Here is a 17,515-nt window from a genome sequence, read left to right on the forward strand (position 1 = left end):
TACATACAGTGCTATACTGGCACTATCAAGCTGATTCGATACATACAGTGCTATACTGGCACTATCAGGCTGATTCTATACATACAGTGCTATACTGGCGCTATCAGGCTGATTCTATACATACAGTGCTATACTGGCACTATCAGGCTGATTCTATACATACAGTGCTATACTGGCACTATCAGGCTGATTCTATACATACAGTGCTATATTGGCACTATCAGGCTGATTCTATACATACAGGGCTATACTGGCACTATCAGGCTGAGTCTATACATACAGTGCTATACTGGCGCTATCAGGCTGATTCTATACATACAGTGCTATATTGGCACTATCAGGCTGATTCTATACATACAGTGCTATATTGGCACTATCAGGCTGATTCTATACATACAGTGCTATATTGGCACTATCAGGCTGATTCTATACATACAGGGCTATACTGGCACTATCAGGCTGAGTCTATACATACAGTGCTATACTGGCGCTATCAGGCTGATTCTATACATACAGTGCTATATTGGCGCTATCAGGCTGATTCTATACATACAGGGCTATACTGGCACTATCAGGCTGAGTCTATACATACAGTGCTATACTGGCACTATCAGGCTGATTCTATACATACAGTGCTATATTGGCACTATCAGGCTGATTCTATACATACAGGGCTATACTGGCACTATCAGGCTGAGTCTATACATACAGTGCTATACTGGCACTATCAGGCTGATTCTATACATACAGTGCTATACTGGCGCTATCAGGCTGATTCTATACATACAGTGCTATACTGCCACTATCAGGCTGATTCTATACATACAGTGCTATACTGGCACTATCAGGCTGATTCTATACATACAGTGCTATACTGGCACTATCAGGCTGATTCTATACATACAGTGCTATACTGGCGCTATCAGGCTGATTCTATACATACAGTGCTATACTGGCACTATCACGCTGATTCTATACATACAGTGCTATACTGGCGCTATCAGGCTGACTCTATACATACAGTGCTATACCGGCACTATCAGGCTGATTCTATACATACAGGGCTATACTGGCACTATCAGGCTGAGTCTATACATACAATGCTATACTGGCGCTATCAGGCTGATTCTATACATACAGTGCTATACTGGCGCTATCAGGCTGAGTCTATACATACAGTGCTATACTGGCGCTATCAGGCTGATTCTATATATACAGTGCTATACTGGCACTATCAGGCTGGTTCTCTACATAGCATTAGTGGTCAGCTCGGATGTTTAGGATTTCAAATCCAACAAAGTAAAGTTTAAAAAATCGGCAGCAGCGTTGAGTGACAGCTGCAACGGAGCAGATAATATCTGGGTGGGTATTCATATGGATTCCCGCTCCCCTGCCTGTTGTTCCTCCCCCTCTCTGTTCTCTATACTAATTTTACTATTCACTAATTTCGTCACTAAGATGGAGTCTGAGTTGGCGCCTGCGCATAGCACTTATTTCCGGCGCCATCTTTGTGAAGATCGTGTTACCCTCTGCTATTCTATTCTTGAGGCTGAGAGAGCGGTGCATGCGACCTTGCATCTTCTGCTCTCGTTGTGACCGCGGGAGCGTGCGGTCACAACAGAAGTGGAGAACAGCTGATTGGAGGACCCGATTAGCTGCAGAAGAGGACACCTTGCCAGCACAGCGGCACTGACGTCACGGGGCTAGGGGAGTCCATTGTGAACTTACCTCACCTGACCCAGTGCCATGTGATCCGGTGCAGATGTCGCTAGCACGCTGCTGTTGGCTTGTTTGTCCAGTCTGTCGCGTCGTACAATCAGCTGTTTCAGGGGGCAGTCTCCACTTCTGTTGTGACCGCGCGCGCTTCCGCGGTCACAACAGGAGCAGAAGAAGCAACGGTGCATGCGCCGCTCTCTCCGCCGCAAGAATAGAATAGCAGTGGGGAACACGATCTTCACAAAGATGGCGCTAGAGATAAGCACTATGCGCAGGCGCCAACTCCGACGCCATCTTAGTGAAGAAATTAGTGAATAGTAAAATTATCGTAGAGAACAGAGAGAGGGAGGAACAACAGAAAGGAGGGCGGGAATCCGTATGAATACTCACCCAGATATTATCTGCTCCATTGCAGCTGCCGATTTTTTTAAACTTTACTTTGTTGGATTTGAAAGCCTAAAAATCCGAACTGACCACTAATGGTATGTAGATAATCAGCCTGATAGCGCCAGTATAGCACTGCATGTATAGAATCAGCCTGATAGCGCCAGTATAGCACTGTATGTATAGAATCAGTCTGATAGTGCCAGTATAGCACTGTATGTATAGAACCAGCCTGATAGTGCCAGTATAGCACTGTATGTATAGAATCAGTCTGATAGTGCCAGTATAGCACTGTATGTATAGAACCAGCCTGATAGTGCCAGTATAGCACTGTATGTATAGAATCAGTCTGATAGTGCCAGTATAGCACTGTATGTATAGAATCAGTCTGATAGTGCCACTATAGCGCTGTATGTATAGACTCAGCCTGATAGTGCCAGTATAGCACTGTATGTATAGAATAAGCCTGATAGTGCCAGTATAGCGCTGTATGTATAGACTCAGCCTGATAGTGCCAGTATAGCACTGCATGTATAGAATCAGCCTGATAGCGCCAGTATAGCACTGTATGTATAGAATCAGTCTGATAGTGCCAGTATAGCACTGTATGTATAGAATCAGCCTGATAGTGCCAGTATAGCACTGTATGTATAGAATCAGCCTGATAGCGCCAGTATTGCACTGTATGTATAGAACCAGCCTGATAGCGCCAGTATAGCACTGTATGTATAGAATCAGTCTGATAGTGCCAGTATAGCACTGTATGTATAGAATCAGCCTGATAGTGTCAGTATAGCACTGTATGTATAGAATAAGCCTGATAGTGCCAGTATAGCACTGTATGTATAGAATCAGCCTGATAGTGCCAGTATAGCACTGTATGTATAGAATCAGCCTGATAGTGCCAGTATAGCACTGTATGTATAGAGTCAGCCTGATAGTGCCAGTATAGCACTGTATGTATAGAATCAGTCTGATAGTGCCAGTATAGCACTGTATGTATAGAATCAGTCTGATAGTGCCAGTATAGCACTGTATGTATAGAATCAGCCTGATAGTGCCAGTATAGCACTGTATGTATAGAATCAGTCTGATAGTGCCAGTATAGCACTGTATGTATAGAATCAGTCTGATAGTGCCAGTATAGCACTGTATGTATAGAATCAGCCTGATAGTGCCAGTATAGCACTGTATGTATAGAATCAGCCTGATAGTGCCAGTATAGCACTGTATGTATAGAATCAGCCTGATAGTGCCAGTATAGCACTGTATGTATAGAATCAGTCTGATAGTGCCAGTATATTACTGTATGTATAGAATCAGCCTGATAGTGCCAGTATAGCACTGTATGTATAGAATCAGCCTGATAGCTCCAGTATAGCACTGTATGTATAGAATCAGTCTGATAGTACCAGTATAGCACTGTATGTATAGACTCAGCCTGATAGTGCCAGTATAGCACTGTATGTATAGAATCAGCCTGATAGTGCCAGTATAGCACTGTATGTATAGACTCAGCCTGATAGTGCCAGTATAGCACTGTATGTATAGAATCAGCCTGATAGTGCCAGTATAGCACTGTATGTATAGAATCAGTCTGATAGTGCCAGTATAGCACTGTATGTATAGAATCAGCCTGATAGTGCCAGTATAGCACTGTATGTATAGAATCAGCCTGATAGTGCCAGTATAGCACTGTATGTATAGACTCAGCCTGATAGTGCCAGTATAACACTGTATGTATAGAATCAGTCTGATAGTGCCAGTATAGCACTGTATGTATAGAATCAGTCTGATAGTACCAGTATAGCACTGTATGTATAGAATCAGCCTGATAGTGCCAGTACAGCACTGTATGTATAGAATCAGCCTGATAGCGCCAGTATAGCACTGTATGTATAGAATCAGCCTGATAGTGCCAGTATAGCGCTGTATGTATAGACTCAGCCTGATAGTGCCAGTATAGCACTGTATGTATAGACTCAGCCTGATAGTGCCAGTATAGCGCTGGCTTTAGCTTGTATACGAAAATCCTGGTGATTGGTTCTCTTTAAAATGCTTGTGAGATACCTAGGGACGCTGTATCAGATGTGTAATATGAGGTGTGTGCCATGTGAATGGTATAGGTGCGGATCATTGGACTAAGGAGTGTAACGGTGCCTGGCACTCACCTTCTTGCCAGGACGACCCCTTTGACCTTGATTTCCTTGTTTGCCCTCTGGTCCCTGTTAGATAAAGTAAAAACTAATGACAATTGTAAGCAATATACAGTATTCACATAAAAAGGTACTATTCAGTGGTAAGCTTTGCACAGTTAAAAAAACAAAAATAGCGCCAAAGACAAGCTTATTTAATACATGTTACGTTCCAGTTCTGATTATAAAATAGAAGTTTACTTTACCAAAAATTAATCTATATAATAATAAAAGCAGTTTCCAACAGGTCCAACAATCAGATGTCACGATGACTAGGGGATAGCGGGGACCCAGTTCTCCTAAGCTGTCCCTCAAGCTAGGAGACTCCATGCTATCCCTCATCTCAGGATACTCTTAATGGTGGAGAGGTCCGAGTCTCCTTCCTTGCCCTGCTTCTGACCAGTCCTGATCTGATTCCCCCTCCCCCTGAGAGGGACGGGACAGGACAGGAGTATGATGAAACCTACAGATAAAGACAGAATGGAAAAGCAAAACTCTGTCCCATAGCATGCACACACAAAGATAAAAACAATAAGAGATTCAGGAGGAAAAACAAGAGCAGGAGGGAAGGAACTAAAAGCAATGGGGTAAACTCTACTACCACACCAAGCAATCAGCACAACTTTCAGAGTCTGGGACACCACATCTCAAAGACCAACAAAAAAAAAATTAATGCTGGCATGGGTGGAAGGATTCAACCAGCATAAATAGGAGGGGATCAGATGTGATAGGCCTCCCCACAACATGTGATCAAAAGAGCAGCAGACCAGCAGAGGTGAACTCTTGCTAGCCTGCCTATGAATCCGCACACAGCAGGTCAATGCCCGAGTCTGCTTGTGTTGATCCCAGACACCAGAGAAACCATTGAGTTGAGTGTGAACAGAGCCTGCCGCCGCTCTGACAGTCGCGAAGTTTGTGCAAAACTCTGTGCGACATCAGAGCACTGTTTTTTTTTCCTGCTACAAAGATCCAAGCTCCCTAAATGGAACTAATACTTTTTGCAGCCTCCACTAGGGGCCGCTTTATTATTGAGTCCAAAGTATAATGAGTTTGCAGTGTGCTCCCCCTAGTGGTGACTGCAGGCAGACACAATTGTATCCTCTTAAGGCCGCTTGACACGCTACGACATCGCTAATGCGATGTCATTGGGGTCACGGAATTTGTGACGCACATCCGGCCGCGTTAGCGATGTTGTAGCGTGTAACACCTATGAGCGATTTTGAATCATCGCAAAATCGTTAAAAATCGCTCATCGGTGACATCCCCCCCATTCCCAATTATTGTTGCTTTTTCAGGATGCAGATTGTTCCTCGTTCCTGCGGCAGCACACATCGCTACGTGTGACACCGCAGGAATGAGGAACCTCACCTTACCTGCGGCTGCCCGCAATGAGGAAGGAAGAAGGTGGGCGGGATGTTAGTCCCGCTCATCTCCGCCCCTCCGCTTGGATTGGGTGGCCGCTTAGTGACGTTGCTGTGACGCCGCACGAACCTCCCCCTTAGAAAGGAGCCGGTTCGCCGGTCACAGCGACGTCGCTAGGCAGGTAAGAATGTGTGACGGGTACGCACGATTTTGTGCGCCACGGGCAGCGATTTGCCCGGGACGCACAAACGATGGGGGTGGGTACGCACGCTAGCGATATCGGTACAGATATTGCAGCGTGTAAAACGGCCTTAACTCTTTATCTGTGTCAGAGAAATGAAGATCTGAAGCCAAAATCAGATATGATACTAAATTATTCAGCTCAAGATTTAAAAAACAATTCTAATAAAATAGTGTTCAATGGCGAACATTCCCTTCACTGATTTCATTTGTTATCTTCAGTTTTGTCACTGAAAAAAAACAAAACAAAAACAAGCTTGTATTATTTAGATACAGAAATAAAGGGATCGTACCGATAATCCCAATCTGCCCGGTTGTCCGCCGGATCCCTGGGTGCCCGATATTCCTCCATCCCCCTTTTCTCCGTTTTCTCCTTGAAGACCAGGATCACCAGGTTCACCCTTAAAAAACATTTTTATATAAAAATTAGGAATATTTTTGCAGAATAAAAGAGACATATAAAATAATGGTTTCTAGTTGAGCAGAACGAAGGGAATTTTGTTTACTTACCGTAAATTCCTTTTCTTCTAGCTCCTATTGGGAGACCCAGACAATTGGGTGTATAGCTTCTGCCTCCGGAGGCCACACAAAGTATTACACTTAAAAAAGTGTAACCCCTCCCCTCTGCTATACACCCTCCCGTGGATCACGGGCTCCTCAGTTTTGGTGCAAAAACAGGAAGGAGAAAACTTATAAATTGGTCTAGGGTAAATTCAATCCGAAGGATGTTCGGAGAACTGAAAACCATGAACCAAAAGAACAATTCAACATGAACAACATGTGTACACCAAAGAACAACCAGCCCGAAGGGTACAGGGGCGGGTGCTGGGTCTCCCAATAGGAGCTAGAAGAAAAGGAATTTACGGTAAGTAAACAAAATTCCCTTCTTCTTTGTCGCTCCATTGGGAGACCCAGACAATTGGGACGTCCAAGAGCAGTCCCTGGGTGGGTAAAAGAATACCTCAATAAAAAGAGCCGAAACGGCCCCCTCTTACAGGTGAGCAACCGCCGCCTGAAGGACTCGCCTACCTAGACTGGCGTCTGCCGAAGCATAGGCATGCACTTGATAGTGTTTCGTGAAAGTGTGCAGACTAGACCACGTAGCTGCCTGACACACCTGCTGAGCCGTAGCCCGGTGCCGCAATGCCCAGGACGCACCCACGGCTCTGGTAGAATGGGCTTTCAGCCCTGAAGGAAGCGGAAGCCCAGAAGAACGGTAGGCTTCGAGAATCGGTTCCTTGATCCACCGAGCCAAGGTTGACTTGGAGGCCTGCGAACCCTTACGCTGGCCAGCGACAAGGACAAAGAGCGCATCTGAACGACGCAGGGGCGCCGTGCGAGACACGTAGAGCCGGAGTGCTCTCACTAGATCCAAAGAGTGCAAATCCTTTTCACATTGGTGAATTGGATTAGGGCAAAATGAAGGCAAGGAGATATCCTGATTGAGATGAAAAAGAGATACCACCTTAGGGAGAAAATCCGGGACCGGACGCAGAACCACCTTATTCTGGTGAAACACCAGGAAGGGGGCTTTGCATGACAGCGCTGCAAGCTCAGACACTCTCCGGAGTGATGTAACTGCCACTAGAAATGCCACCTTCTTCGAAAGACGTGATAAAGAGACATCCCGCAGCGGCTCGAAAGGTGGTTTCTGAAGAGCCGTTAGCACCCTGTTAAGATCCCAGGGTTCCAGCGGACCTTTGTAAGGTGGGACTATGTGGCAAACTCCCTGCAGGAACGTGCGGACCTGCGGAAGCCTGGCTAGGCGCTTTTGAAAAAATACGGAGAGCGCCGATACTTGGCCCTTGAGAGAGCCGAGTGACAAACCCTTGTCCATTCCGGATTGAAGGAATGAAAGAAAAGTGGGTAAGGCAAACGGCCATGGAGTAAAACCATTATCAGAGCACCAGGATAAGAAGATTTGCCAAGACCTGTAATAGATCTTGGCGGACGTTGGCTTCCTGGCCTGTCTCATGGTTGAGGGCCACAGAATTCAGATGGAAAAACGGTCCTTGTGACAGCAAGTCTGAGAAAATCTGCTTCCCAGTTTTCTACGCCCGGGATGTGAACTGCGGAGATGGTGGAGGCTGTGGCTTCCACCCACTGCAGAATCTGCCGGACTTCCTGGAAGGCTTGACGACTGCGAGTGCCGCCTTGGTGGTTGATGTATGCGACGGCAGTGGCGTTGTCCGACTGGATACGGATCTGCCTGCCCTCCAGCCACCGATGGAAAGCCAATAGGGCTAGATACACTGCCCTTATCTCCAGAACATTGATCTGAAGGGAAGACTCTATCGGAGTCCAGGTTCCCTGAGCCCTGTGGTGGAGAAAAACCGCTCCCCACCCTGACAGGCTCGCGTCCGTGGTGACCACAGCCCAGGTTGGGGGTAGGAAGGATTTTCCCTGCGATAGAGAATTGGGAAGGAGCCACCACTGAAGAGACGTCTTGGTTGCAAGGGAAAGAGAGACTTTCCTGTCGAGGGAAGCCGACCTCCTGTCCCATTTGCGGAGAATGTCCCATTGGAGTGGCCGCAGATGGAATTGCGCGAACGGCACTGCCTCTATAGCTGCCACCATCTTCCCCAGGAAGTGCATGAGGCGCCTTAAGGGGTGTCACTGACCCCGAAGAAGAGATTGCACCCCTGCCTGCAGAGAAAGCTGTTTGTCCCGCGGTAGCTTGACTACCGCTGACTGTGTATGAAACTCCATCCCGAGGTAAGTCAGTGATTGTGTCGGTGTCAACTTGGATTTCGGGAAGTTGATGATCCACCCGAACTGCTGGAGAGTCGCCAGAGCGACGGTAAGGCTGTGTTGACACGCCACCCGAGAAGAGGCCCTGACTAGGAGATCGTCTAAGTAGGAAATCACCGAGTGGCCCTGAGAGTGTAGGACCGCCACAACGGATGCCATGACTTTGGTGAAAACCCGTGGGGCTGTCGCCAGGCCGAAAGGCAATGCCACGAACTGAAGGTGTTCGTCCCCGATGGCGAAACGCAAGAAGCGTTGATGCTCGGGTGCGATCGGCACGTGGAGATAAGCATCCTTGATGTCGATCGATGCTAGGAAGTCTCCTTGTGACATCGAGGCGATGACCGAGCGGAGAGATTCCATCCGAAACCGTCTGGTTCTCACATGTCTGTTGAGTAGTTTGAGGTCCAGAACGGGACGGAATGATCCGTCCTTTTTTGGCACCACGAACAAGTTGGAGTAAAAGCCGCGACCACGTTCCTGAAGGGGAACGGGGATCACAACTCCTTCTGTCTTCAGAGCGTCCACTGCCTGAAAAAGTGCGTCGGCCTGAGCGGGGGGCGGAGAGGTTCTGAAGAAACGAGCCGCAGGACGAGAGCTGAACTCTATCCTGTAACCGTGAGACAGGATGTCTCTCACCCATCGGTCTTGAACATGTGGCCACCAGGCGTCGCCAAAGCGGGAGAGCCTGCCACCGACCGAGGATGCGGCTAGGGGTGCTGAGGTCTCTTAGGTTTGGATTGGGGTAAGGAGGAGTCCTTTCCCTTGGATTCCTTAATAATCTCATCCAATCGTTCGCCAAACAAGCGGTCGCCAGAAAACGGCAAACCGGTTAAGAACCTCTTGGAGGCCGAGTCTGCCTTCCTGTCAGGTTTCCAGGTTTTCCAGTTCTCTTTTGAATGAGCTTGCCCTCGGTTAACATGGAGTTTACTGTTCTGTTGCCCTACTTCCTGTCCAGCTGCTTAAAAGGCCGCCTCTAAGCCTAGTCCAGTGCCTGAGTATACTGCTTGCTGTGTGCTCCTGCTTTGCTGCTGCTAATCCTGATTGCCTTTGGATCCTCCTAAAGACTACCGACCGACCGACTCTGGACCTTACCCGGTTTCTCTAAGCTGTGCCCGGATTCCGTCTGCCATCTTCGGTCAGCACTCTGCCCGGTTCTCTCTGGTTCGTAACCACTCTGGACAATCATTCCGTACGGACACTCCTGGACTTTTACCGCTTGCCCCTTGTGTCCCGGCTGCGGCGCATTTAGGCCTTCCGGGGTGATTGCCGGACAGTCCCTGTATAGGGGTTCGCTCTGGTGGTCTCCCTGGGGGAGTCCGGTGCGTGGCCCCGGGAATTCCCTTCGCTCCGTTTCGGAAAGGTATTTTGTGTATTTGTACTGCTGTGTTTTCCGTTGTGTATCTACCGTGGTTACATATTATAAAACATCTTGTACCAGGAACTCGTCTCTGATTGTCATTGCCCTACGCTATCGAAATCCTCAGAACATATATAAGTATTACACTTACATTCGCGCAGCCACATGGCCCTGCGGACTGCCACAGAGTTAGCGGATGCCACAGCTGTACGGCTAGCAGAGTCTAGGACTGCGTTCCTGGCGTAGGAAGAAAAAGCTGACGCTTGAGAAGTCAAAGACGCAACTTGCGGAGCAGAATTACGTGTGACAGCATTAATCTCAGCCAGACAAGCTGAGATAGCTTGGAGTGCCCACACGGCTGCAAAGGCCGGGGCAAAAGACGCGCCCGTGGCCTCATAGATGGACTTCACCAGAAGCTCTATCTGCCTGTCAGTGGCATCCTTTAGCGATGAGCCATCTGCAACCGATACCACGGATCTAGCCGCCAATCTAGAGACTGGAGGATCCACCTTGGGACAGTGAGCCCAACCCTTAACGACTTCAGATGGGAAGGGGTAACGCGTGTCAGTGAGGCGCTTAGTAAAGCGCTTGTCCGGAACCGCTCTGGGCTTCTGGACAGCATCTCTGATGTTAGAGTGATCGAAAAACGCACTACGTGTACGTTTGGGGAACCTAAACTGGTGTTTCTCCTGCTGAGACGCCGACTCCTCTACAGGAGGAGGCGGGGGAGAGAGATCCAACACCTGGTTGATGGACGAGATAAGATCATTCACTAAGGGGTGCTTCACACACAGCGAGCTCGCTGCCGAGATCGCTGCTGAGTCACGCTTTTTGTGACGCAGCAGTGACCTCATTAGCGATCTCGCTGTGTGTGACAATGAGCAGCGATCTGGCCCCTGCTGCGAGATCGCTGCTCGTTACACACAGCCCTGGTTCGTTTTCTTCAAAGCCGCTCTCCCGCTGTGACACACAGATCGCTGTGTGTGACAGCGAGAGAGCGACAAATGAAGCGAGCAGGGAGCAGGAGCCGGCATCTGACAGCTGAGGTAAGCTGTATCCAAGATAAACATCGGGTAACCAAGGTGGTTACCCGATATTTACCTTAGTTACGAGCCTCTGCAGCTCTCACGCTGCCTGTGCTGCCGGCTCCGGCTCTCTGCACATGTAGCTGCTGTACACATCGGGTTAATTAACCCGATGTGTACAGCAGCTAGGAGAGCAAGGAGCCAGCGCTAAGCAGTGTGCGCGGCTCCCTGCTCTCTGTACATGTAGCTGCATTACACATCGGGTTAATTAACCCGATGTGTACTGTAGCTATGGTAGGAGAGCAAGGAGCCAGCGCTCAGTGTGCGCGGCTCCCTGCTCCCTGCACACACAGCTGTGCGCTGGTAACTAACGTAAACATCGGGTAACCATACCCGATGTTTACCTTAGTTACCAGTCTCCGCAGCTTCCAGACGGCAGCTCCGTGCAAGCGCAGCGTCGCTTGCACGTCGCTGCTGGCTGGGGGCTGTTCACTGGTCGCTGGTGAGATCTGCCTGTTTGACAGCTCACCAGCGACCATGTAGCGATGCAGCAGCGATCCTGACCAGGTCAGATCGCTGGTCGGATCGCTGCTGCATCGCTAAGTGTGAAGGTACCCTAAGGCGTCCCCTTCAGGTGTATCAAGGTTAAGGGCGACGTCAGGGCTGAGCTCCGACGTCCGCCTCGTCCTCCAGAGAGTCCTCAAGCTGGGAACCCGAGCAGCGTGAAGAAGTCGGGGAAGATTCCCAGCGAGCCCGCTTAGCCTGTCTAGGACTGTGGTCCGGGCAGGAGTCCTCCACGTGAGACCTAGGGCCCAACATGGGAGCGCGCTGCGGCGCGGACCGAGAGGGGCCTGGAGGCGACGATCCAACAGGGGCCGGGGCCTGTGTAAGGACCGGTCTGGACTGCAAAGCTTCTAACAGCTTGGCAGACCATTTGTCCATAGACTGAGCCATGGATTGTGAAAGTGACTCAGAGAGTTTCTCAGCAAAAGAGGCGAACTCTGTCCCTGCCGCCTGGACAGGGGGAGCAGGGGGGTCTACCTGAGCCGAGGGGCCCACTAGTGACCGAGGCTCCGGCTGAGCAAGCGAAACAGGGGTCGAGCATTGCTCACAGTGAGGGTAGGTGGAACCCGCAGGTAACATAGCCCCACAAGAGGTACAGGCCGCAAAAAAACCCTGTGCCTTAACAGCTTTGCTCCTTGTGGACGACATGCTGTTGTCTCCTAGGAGAATGATCACTGAGGGTATATGGGCAAAAAAGGGTATACAGCCCGACCGAACAGAAATATATATATAAATACGTATCTATTCCGGCACCCTAGGGGGACCAGCACAGGGTGACCAGGGTGGCTTACCGACCGCTAAAAAGCGGAGTGTGTGTCCTCCAGATTCCCTGCCTTAGGTCCCCCGGAGCTGCAGAGCTCTTCACTGAGAATCCTCCACCGGCAGAATGCCAAAAAATGGCTGCCGGAGCTCTCAGGGGAGGAGTGGAGCCGTGGGCGGCGCCAGGAAAGTGCGGGAATCTGGGGTCTCCATAGTGATCAGTGAGGGGGGAGGAAACATGCAGGATGCTCCAGCCCTCACATCCGACGTCAGGTCGGTAATCCCGCCCTTACCCCTGACAGGCAGGCCCGGGGGCGGGATTTTTGCGACTAGGCCGCGATGAAGCCGGGGACTAAATTTGAGACCGCGCCCGACAAGCAGGCACGGTCGGCGCGGAAGTCCGCCGGCCTTCTCAATTCAGCAGCTGCCGCAGCGTCCGGGAAGAAGGTGCGCTCCCTGCACAGTCCCCTATGGGGACACAGAGTACCTTAGAGTTGCAGGGCCCGGTCCCTGAGGTTGAATAGACTCCGGTCCGGCTGATTCCCACAGGGGCTGCGGAGGGAGCACGGTCCCAGTAAATGGATGACCGCTCAGGATCCCACTTCTCCCAGAGCCGCTAAGGGATGGTGAAGGAGACGGCATGAGGCTCCGGCCTTTGTACCCACAATGGGTACCTCAACCTTAACAACACCGCCGACGTAGTGGGGTGAGAAGGGAACATGCCGGGGGCCCCGTGGAGGCCCTCTATTCTTCCATCCGACATAACTAATATGAGAATGCATGAGTGGATGTGTGCCTCCTTCCACACAAAGCATAAAACTGAGGAGCCCGTAATCCACGGGAGGGTGTATAGGCAGAGGGGAGGGGTTACACTTTTTTAAGTGTAATACTTTGTGTGGCCTCCGGAGGCAGAAGCTATACACCCAATTGCCTGGGTCTCCCAATGGAGCGACAAAGAAAAATACATTTGCAGTACTTCCTGTCCAGCGGCCATGAAAAACTGACCTGGGTCCTGAAAATCGATTTGCTCAACTCTAGTTACTGGGAATTTACTTCAAAAGTGAGACCCTCATTGATACCACTGTAATTCGCTAGACGGCATATTAGTGACTGTTGAGGGGTGGGTTCATTGCGGGCTTCCACTAGAGTGACCCCAGTCAATTAGTGGCGAATCAATGGTCTGTTACCTTTGGGCCATCCTTTCCTTGAACACCGTCTTCACCAGCCGGACCCGGTCCTCCCTGTTTCATTTACAAAAAAAATGAAAGAAAAAGTTAAAAATTGACATAGTGGCGTAAATGTAATAATTCTGCGACAATCGTCAACCAAGTAATCAAAGTGATATGAAAAAAAAAAAAAGAGGCTATATAACGACAAGTATCTAGTGAGTTGCCCCCTAGCACTGGCATGGGTGACACACAGTCTTGGGGTTTCGGGCCATAGAAGGTCACAGTGTTTGGCTTCCTGACTTTCCATTGTTCCTGCTGTCAGTATTCATTGGTATAGGAGCTTTCTTGCTGGATTTATCTCTCCCCTTTGGAACCAGCAGGAGCTCGCCTTCTACCCAGCTGCTGATCATCAGCATTATATTGGTGATTAAATACTCCTTGTTTCCTTTGACTGATGCGGGTGATATTTTCAATTCTTTCAAGCCTTGGTTGCAAGCAGGTGGCTTGTACTCCTCTGTGGTATCATTGCTATAAACCTGGCTGAACTTCTACCTAAGTAATATTTAGATAAGTAGTTCACAAATTTTCCCCCTGTATGTCCTTTTTGTGTTGTCTATAGTGTTTAGTGGGGTTGACTAAGAGCTCATCCCATCCGTTCCTTATTTAGAGTCCAGCGCTACGGATACCTAGGGTCAGGTATCCAGCTTTGAACATAGGTGCAAAACCTATCTAGGGTGGTGAGGGACCCCAGGGACCAGCGGTAGGTTTGGTCAGGGGTCACCATCTCCCCCTTCCCTAGACACAGGGTTTCCCTTACCTTCCCTTTCGCCATTCGCTTGGTACTCCCCGGTACCTAGCATGACAAGCACCTACTGAGGAGCTGGCAATTGGTTTCAAGACCCCACTGAGACCAGTACACAGCCTGTGGTAAGGCTGCTCTGGCTGTATCTGAATGTCTGGACTCTAGTGAGCCCCCATTGGTAAATCTGTGAGTACTGATGTGAAACCCGTGGCCTGGGACTGGTAGTCGGCTCGCGCCTGCTAATAGAAAGTTTCATCTAGTGCACCCGGGGAAATTGTGGCTTCTAATTGCAGTTTATTGGGCAACTTTCAAACCACAATGAACTTACCCGTACACCTGTCTCTCCTGTTGCCCCTGTGTTACCAATAGCACCGATGTCTCCCTGCAATCAAGAAAGATGAACAATGGCATGTAAATGTAGTAGGATATAAAAATCATGCATTACAATAGAGAATCTGTCTGCACAAAATAACTGTTCAAACCAAGCACAGGAGCTCAGTGCAGCCTTTGCATGGCCGAGCAATTCAGTGCACCTTTCCACCTACTTGTTTTCCACCAGAGCTGTCAATCAAGGAATAAAGGGTCGGAGACAGCTGCAAAGTTGGAGGGAAGGTAAATGGCACTTCCTGGCAAGTGGGCACCGGGTACCTGTGCTTGGTTTGAATAGTTATTTGTGCTGACAGAATCCCTCTAGGAGCTTGTGCAGATGACTAGTTTCCATGATAAAAGTCAGATTGCACTTAGACCAATGATATTCAATGAGGCGGTGGTCATGTCAGTTCTCAGTGGTCATGTCAGTTCTCAGTGGTCATGTCAGTTCTCAGTGGTCATGTCAATTCTCAGTGGTCATGTCAATGCTCAGTAGTCATGTCAGTTCTCAGTGGTCATGTCAGTGCTCAGTGGTCATGTCAGTGCTCAGTGGTCATGTCAGTGCTCAGTGGTCATGTCAGTGCTCAGTGGTCATGTCAATGCTCAGTAGTCATGTCAGTTCTCAGTGGTCATGTCAGTGCTCAGTGGTCATGACAGTGCTCAGTGGTCATGTCAGTGCTCAGTGGTCATGTCAGTTCTCAGTGGTCATGTCAGTTCTCAGTGGTCATGTCAATGCTCAGTAGTCATGTCAGTTCTCAGTGGTCATGTCAGTGCTCAGTGGTCATGTCAGTGCTCAGTAGTCCGCGGGAAAAAATAATGCAGCATGCACAATTTGTAGTCGCGAATCGGATGGCACTCTTCCTTTGAAGTCTATGATTCCGTGAAAAAAAATTGGACTGCACTCAGATGACATGTGAAAGTGGTCTGATTTTCACAGACTGACATAATGGAGACAGTTTATTTTTTAGTTCTCCGCCTCTGAGAAAAACTGATCCCAACCTGATAAAACTCTTATCCGCATAATCGGACTGTTTTTCTCGGATGGAGACAATACGGTCGTGTGAACCCAGCCTAATAAATATTGAACATCTTATTGCTCATACAACCATTGAGGATTGTTTTTGGAACAGGCACTGACGGATCACAGGTTTTGTTTTTGTTTTGCCATGATCGGATATTTTTAAATTCTGTAAATACTTTTTTTTTGCGTTGCAGAAAATTTTCAATAACATAATCGAAGAATAAGGCTATGTGCGCACGTTGCGTACTTCACTGCAGAAATTTCTGCAGCGATCTGAAGAGCACATGTGCTCTTTAAATCGCTGCAGAAATGTCCGTAGTGAAAAAAAAAAAAAAAGCCGATTCCATGCGCTCTGCCTGCAGCTCCTGCCATAGACAGAGCAGGAGCTGCCGGCAAAGCGCAGGAAAGAAGTGACATGTCACTTCTTTTTGCGCAGCGCTTCGGCAGTAGCCGAAGCGCTGCGCTCTTAAACGCCACGTGCGCACGGCCCCTGCACAATCTCCATAGACTGTGCAGGGGACGCAGGACGCATGCAGTTACGCTGCGCTACAAAGCGCAGCGTAACTGCATGTATTTACGCAACGTGCGCACATAGCCTAAAAATGAACAAACACTAAACATGGAAAATGCACAAGGAAATAAAAAATATCAGCAGTTGCTCTTACAAGCAAGTCATTTCTTTTAAACCTATTTTGTCTCATATTGCAATTAGGAATTAGAAAGATATAAAGTTAACCCCTCCCCCAATGTGTCCCAGGAGATTAGTCAAGTCCCTTCTCCTTTTCATCACTGTCCAGGTTCCTCCAATGCTCCTTTCCATTGTTTACAGAATTGTTAAAAAGAATATGTCATCAGAAAATGACCTATTGTTTAAATTAGGTTTTCCAGTTACATTTTTTTTCTTCATTTTGATCATTTTTCTTCTTTTTTTCAGTTTTCCAAATTACTAACTATATCCACCACCATGCTTGACTGTAAGCAGGACACACTTGTCTTTGTCCTCCTCACCTGGTTGCCGCCGCACACACTTGACACTGTGAAGGTCCAGGCTACGAATCAATTGTCCAAAATAATAAGATAATCTGTCTTTGTATAACCATTGCTTAAATGCTATCATGTATACTAGGATGCACCTTCTGGAATGTAATATTGAAACTAATCATGCTAAATTGAACAATACAGGCATTCAGGAGAGGCTAGCTTAGACTGGTCTCTTGAATGTCAGTAACAAGCTGCTGACGTACCCGCATAGATTTTTGCTTATCTCCAGGTGCCTAATCAAGGACAGTATAGTTTTGTAGGAACTGTGGCCAAATAAGGGAGTAAGTGAAACCAAGTTAGAAGTGGTCAACAGCAATATGAATGTACTGAATGAATTGTATAACTGATTGTTTTACAATATACGGATTAGAAGAGCATTCAGCTTCTCCCAGATAGAGATACGTATCTGTGTGGTAATTTTTCCTGATTCATTTACATCTGCGCAGTTCTAATCTGGAATCCTCCTCTGCGACCCGGAGAGACCCCCCTTAGAGGTCCCCCCAACAACACTATCTGAACCAAATAAGTTTATATTTTTCTCATCAGACCATAGGACATGGTTCCATTAATCCATGTCCTTAGTCTGCTTGTCTTCAGCATCATCTTTAGAAAAGGCTTCCTTCTGGGACGACAGCCATGCAGACCAATCTGATGCAGTGTGCGGTGTATAGTCTGAGCACTGACAGGCGGACCCCCCCACCCCTGTAACCTCTGCAGCAATGCTGGCAGCACTCATTGGTCTATTCTGAACAGACAGCCT

At 48.4% G+C, this 17,515-nt stretch overlaps 1 protein-coding gene across 1 annotated transcript in view; it reads right to left on the reverse strand.

The window, feature by feature from the left end:
- Nucleotides 1-17,515, reverse strand: part of COL24A1 (collagen type XXIV alpha 1 chain) — a 382,434-nt gene that overhangs the window by 62,104 nt on the left and 302,815 nt on the right. The window contains exons 35-38 of the mRNA XM_075320523.1: nt 14,653-14,706; nt 13,541-13,594; nt 6,191-6,298; nt 4,272-4,325 (exon numbers count right to left, since the gene is read on the reverse strand). Coding sequence (XP_075176638.1) covers nt 4,272-4,325; nt 6,191-6,298; nt 13,541-13,594; nt 14,653-14,706 — 270 coding nt within the window. The remainder of the gene's footprint in view (nt 1-4,271; nt 4,326-6,190; nt 6,299-13,540; nt 13,595-14,652; nt 14,707-17,515) is intronic.

Source organism: Anomaloglossus baeobatrachus, chromosome 8 (assembly GCF_048569485.1).
Source record: "Anomaloglossus baeobatrachus isolate aAnoBae1 chromosome 8, aAnoBae1.hap1, whole genome shotgun sequence".
Lineage (NCBI taxonomy): Eukaryota > Metazoa > Chordata > Amphibia > Anura > Aromobatidae > Anomaloglossus > Anomaloglossus baeobatrachus.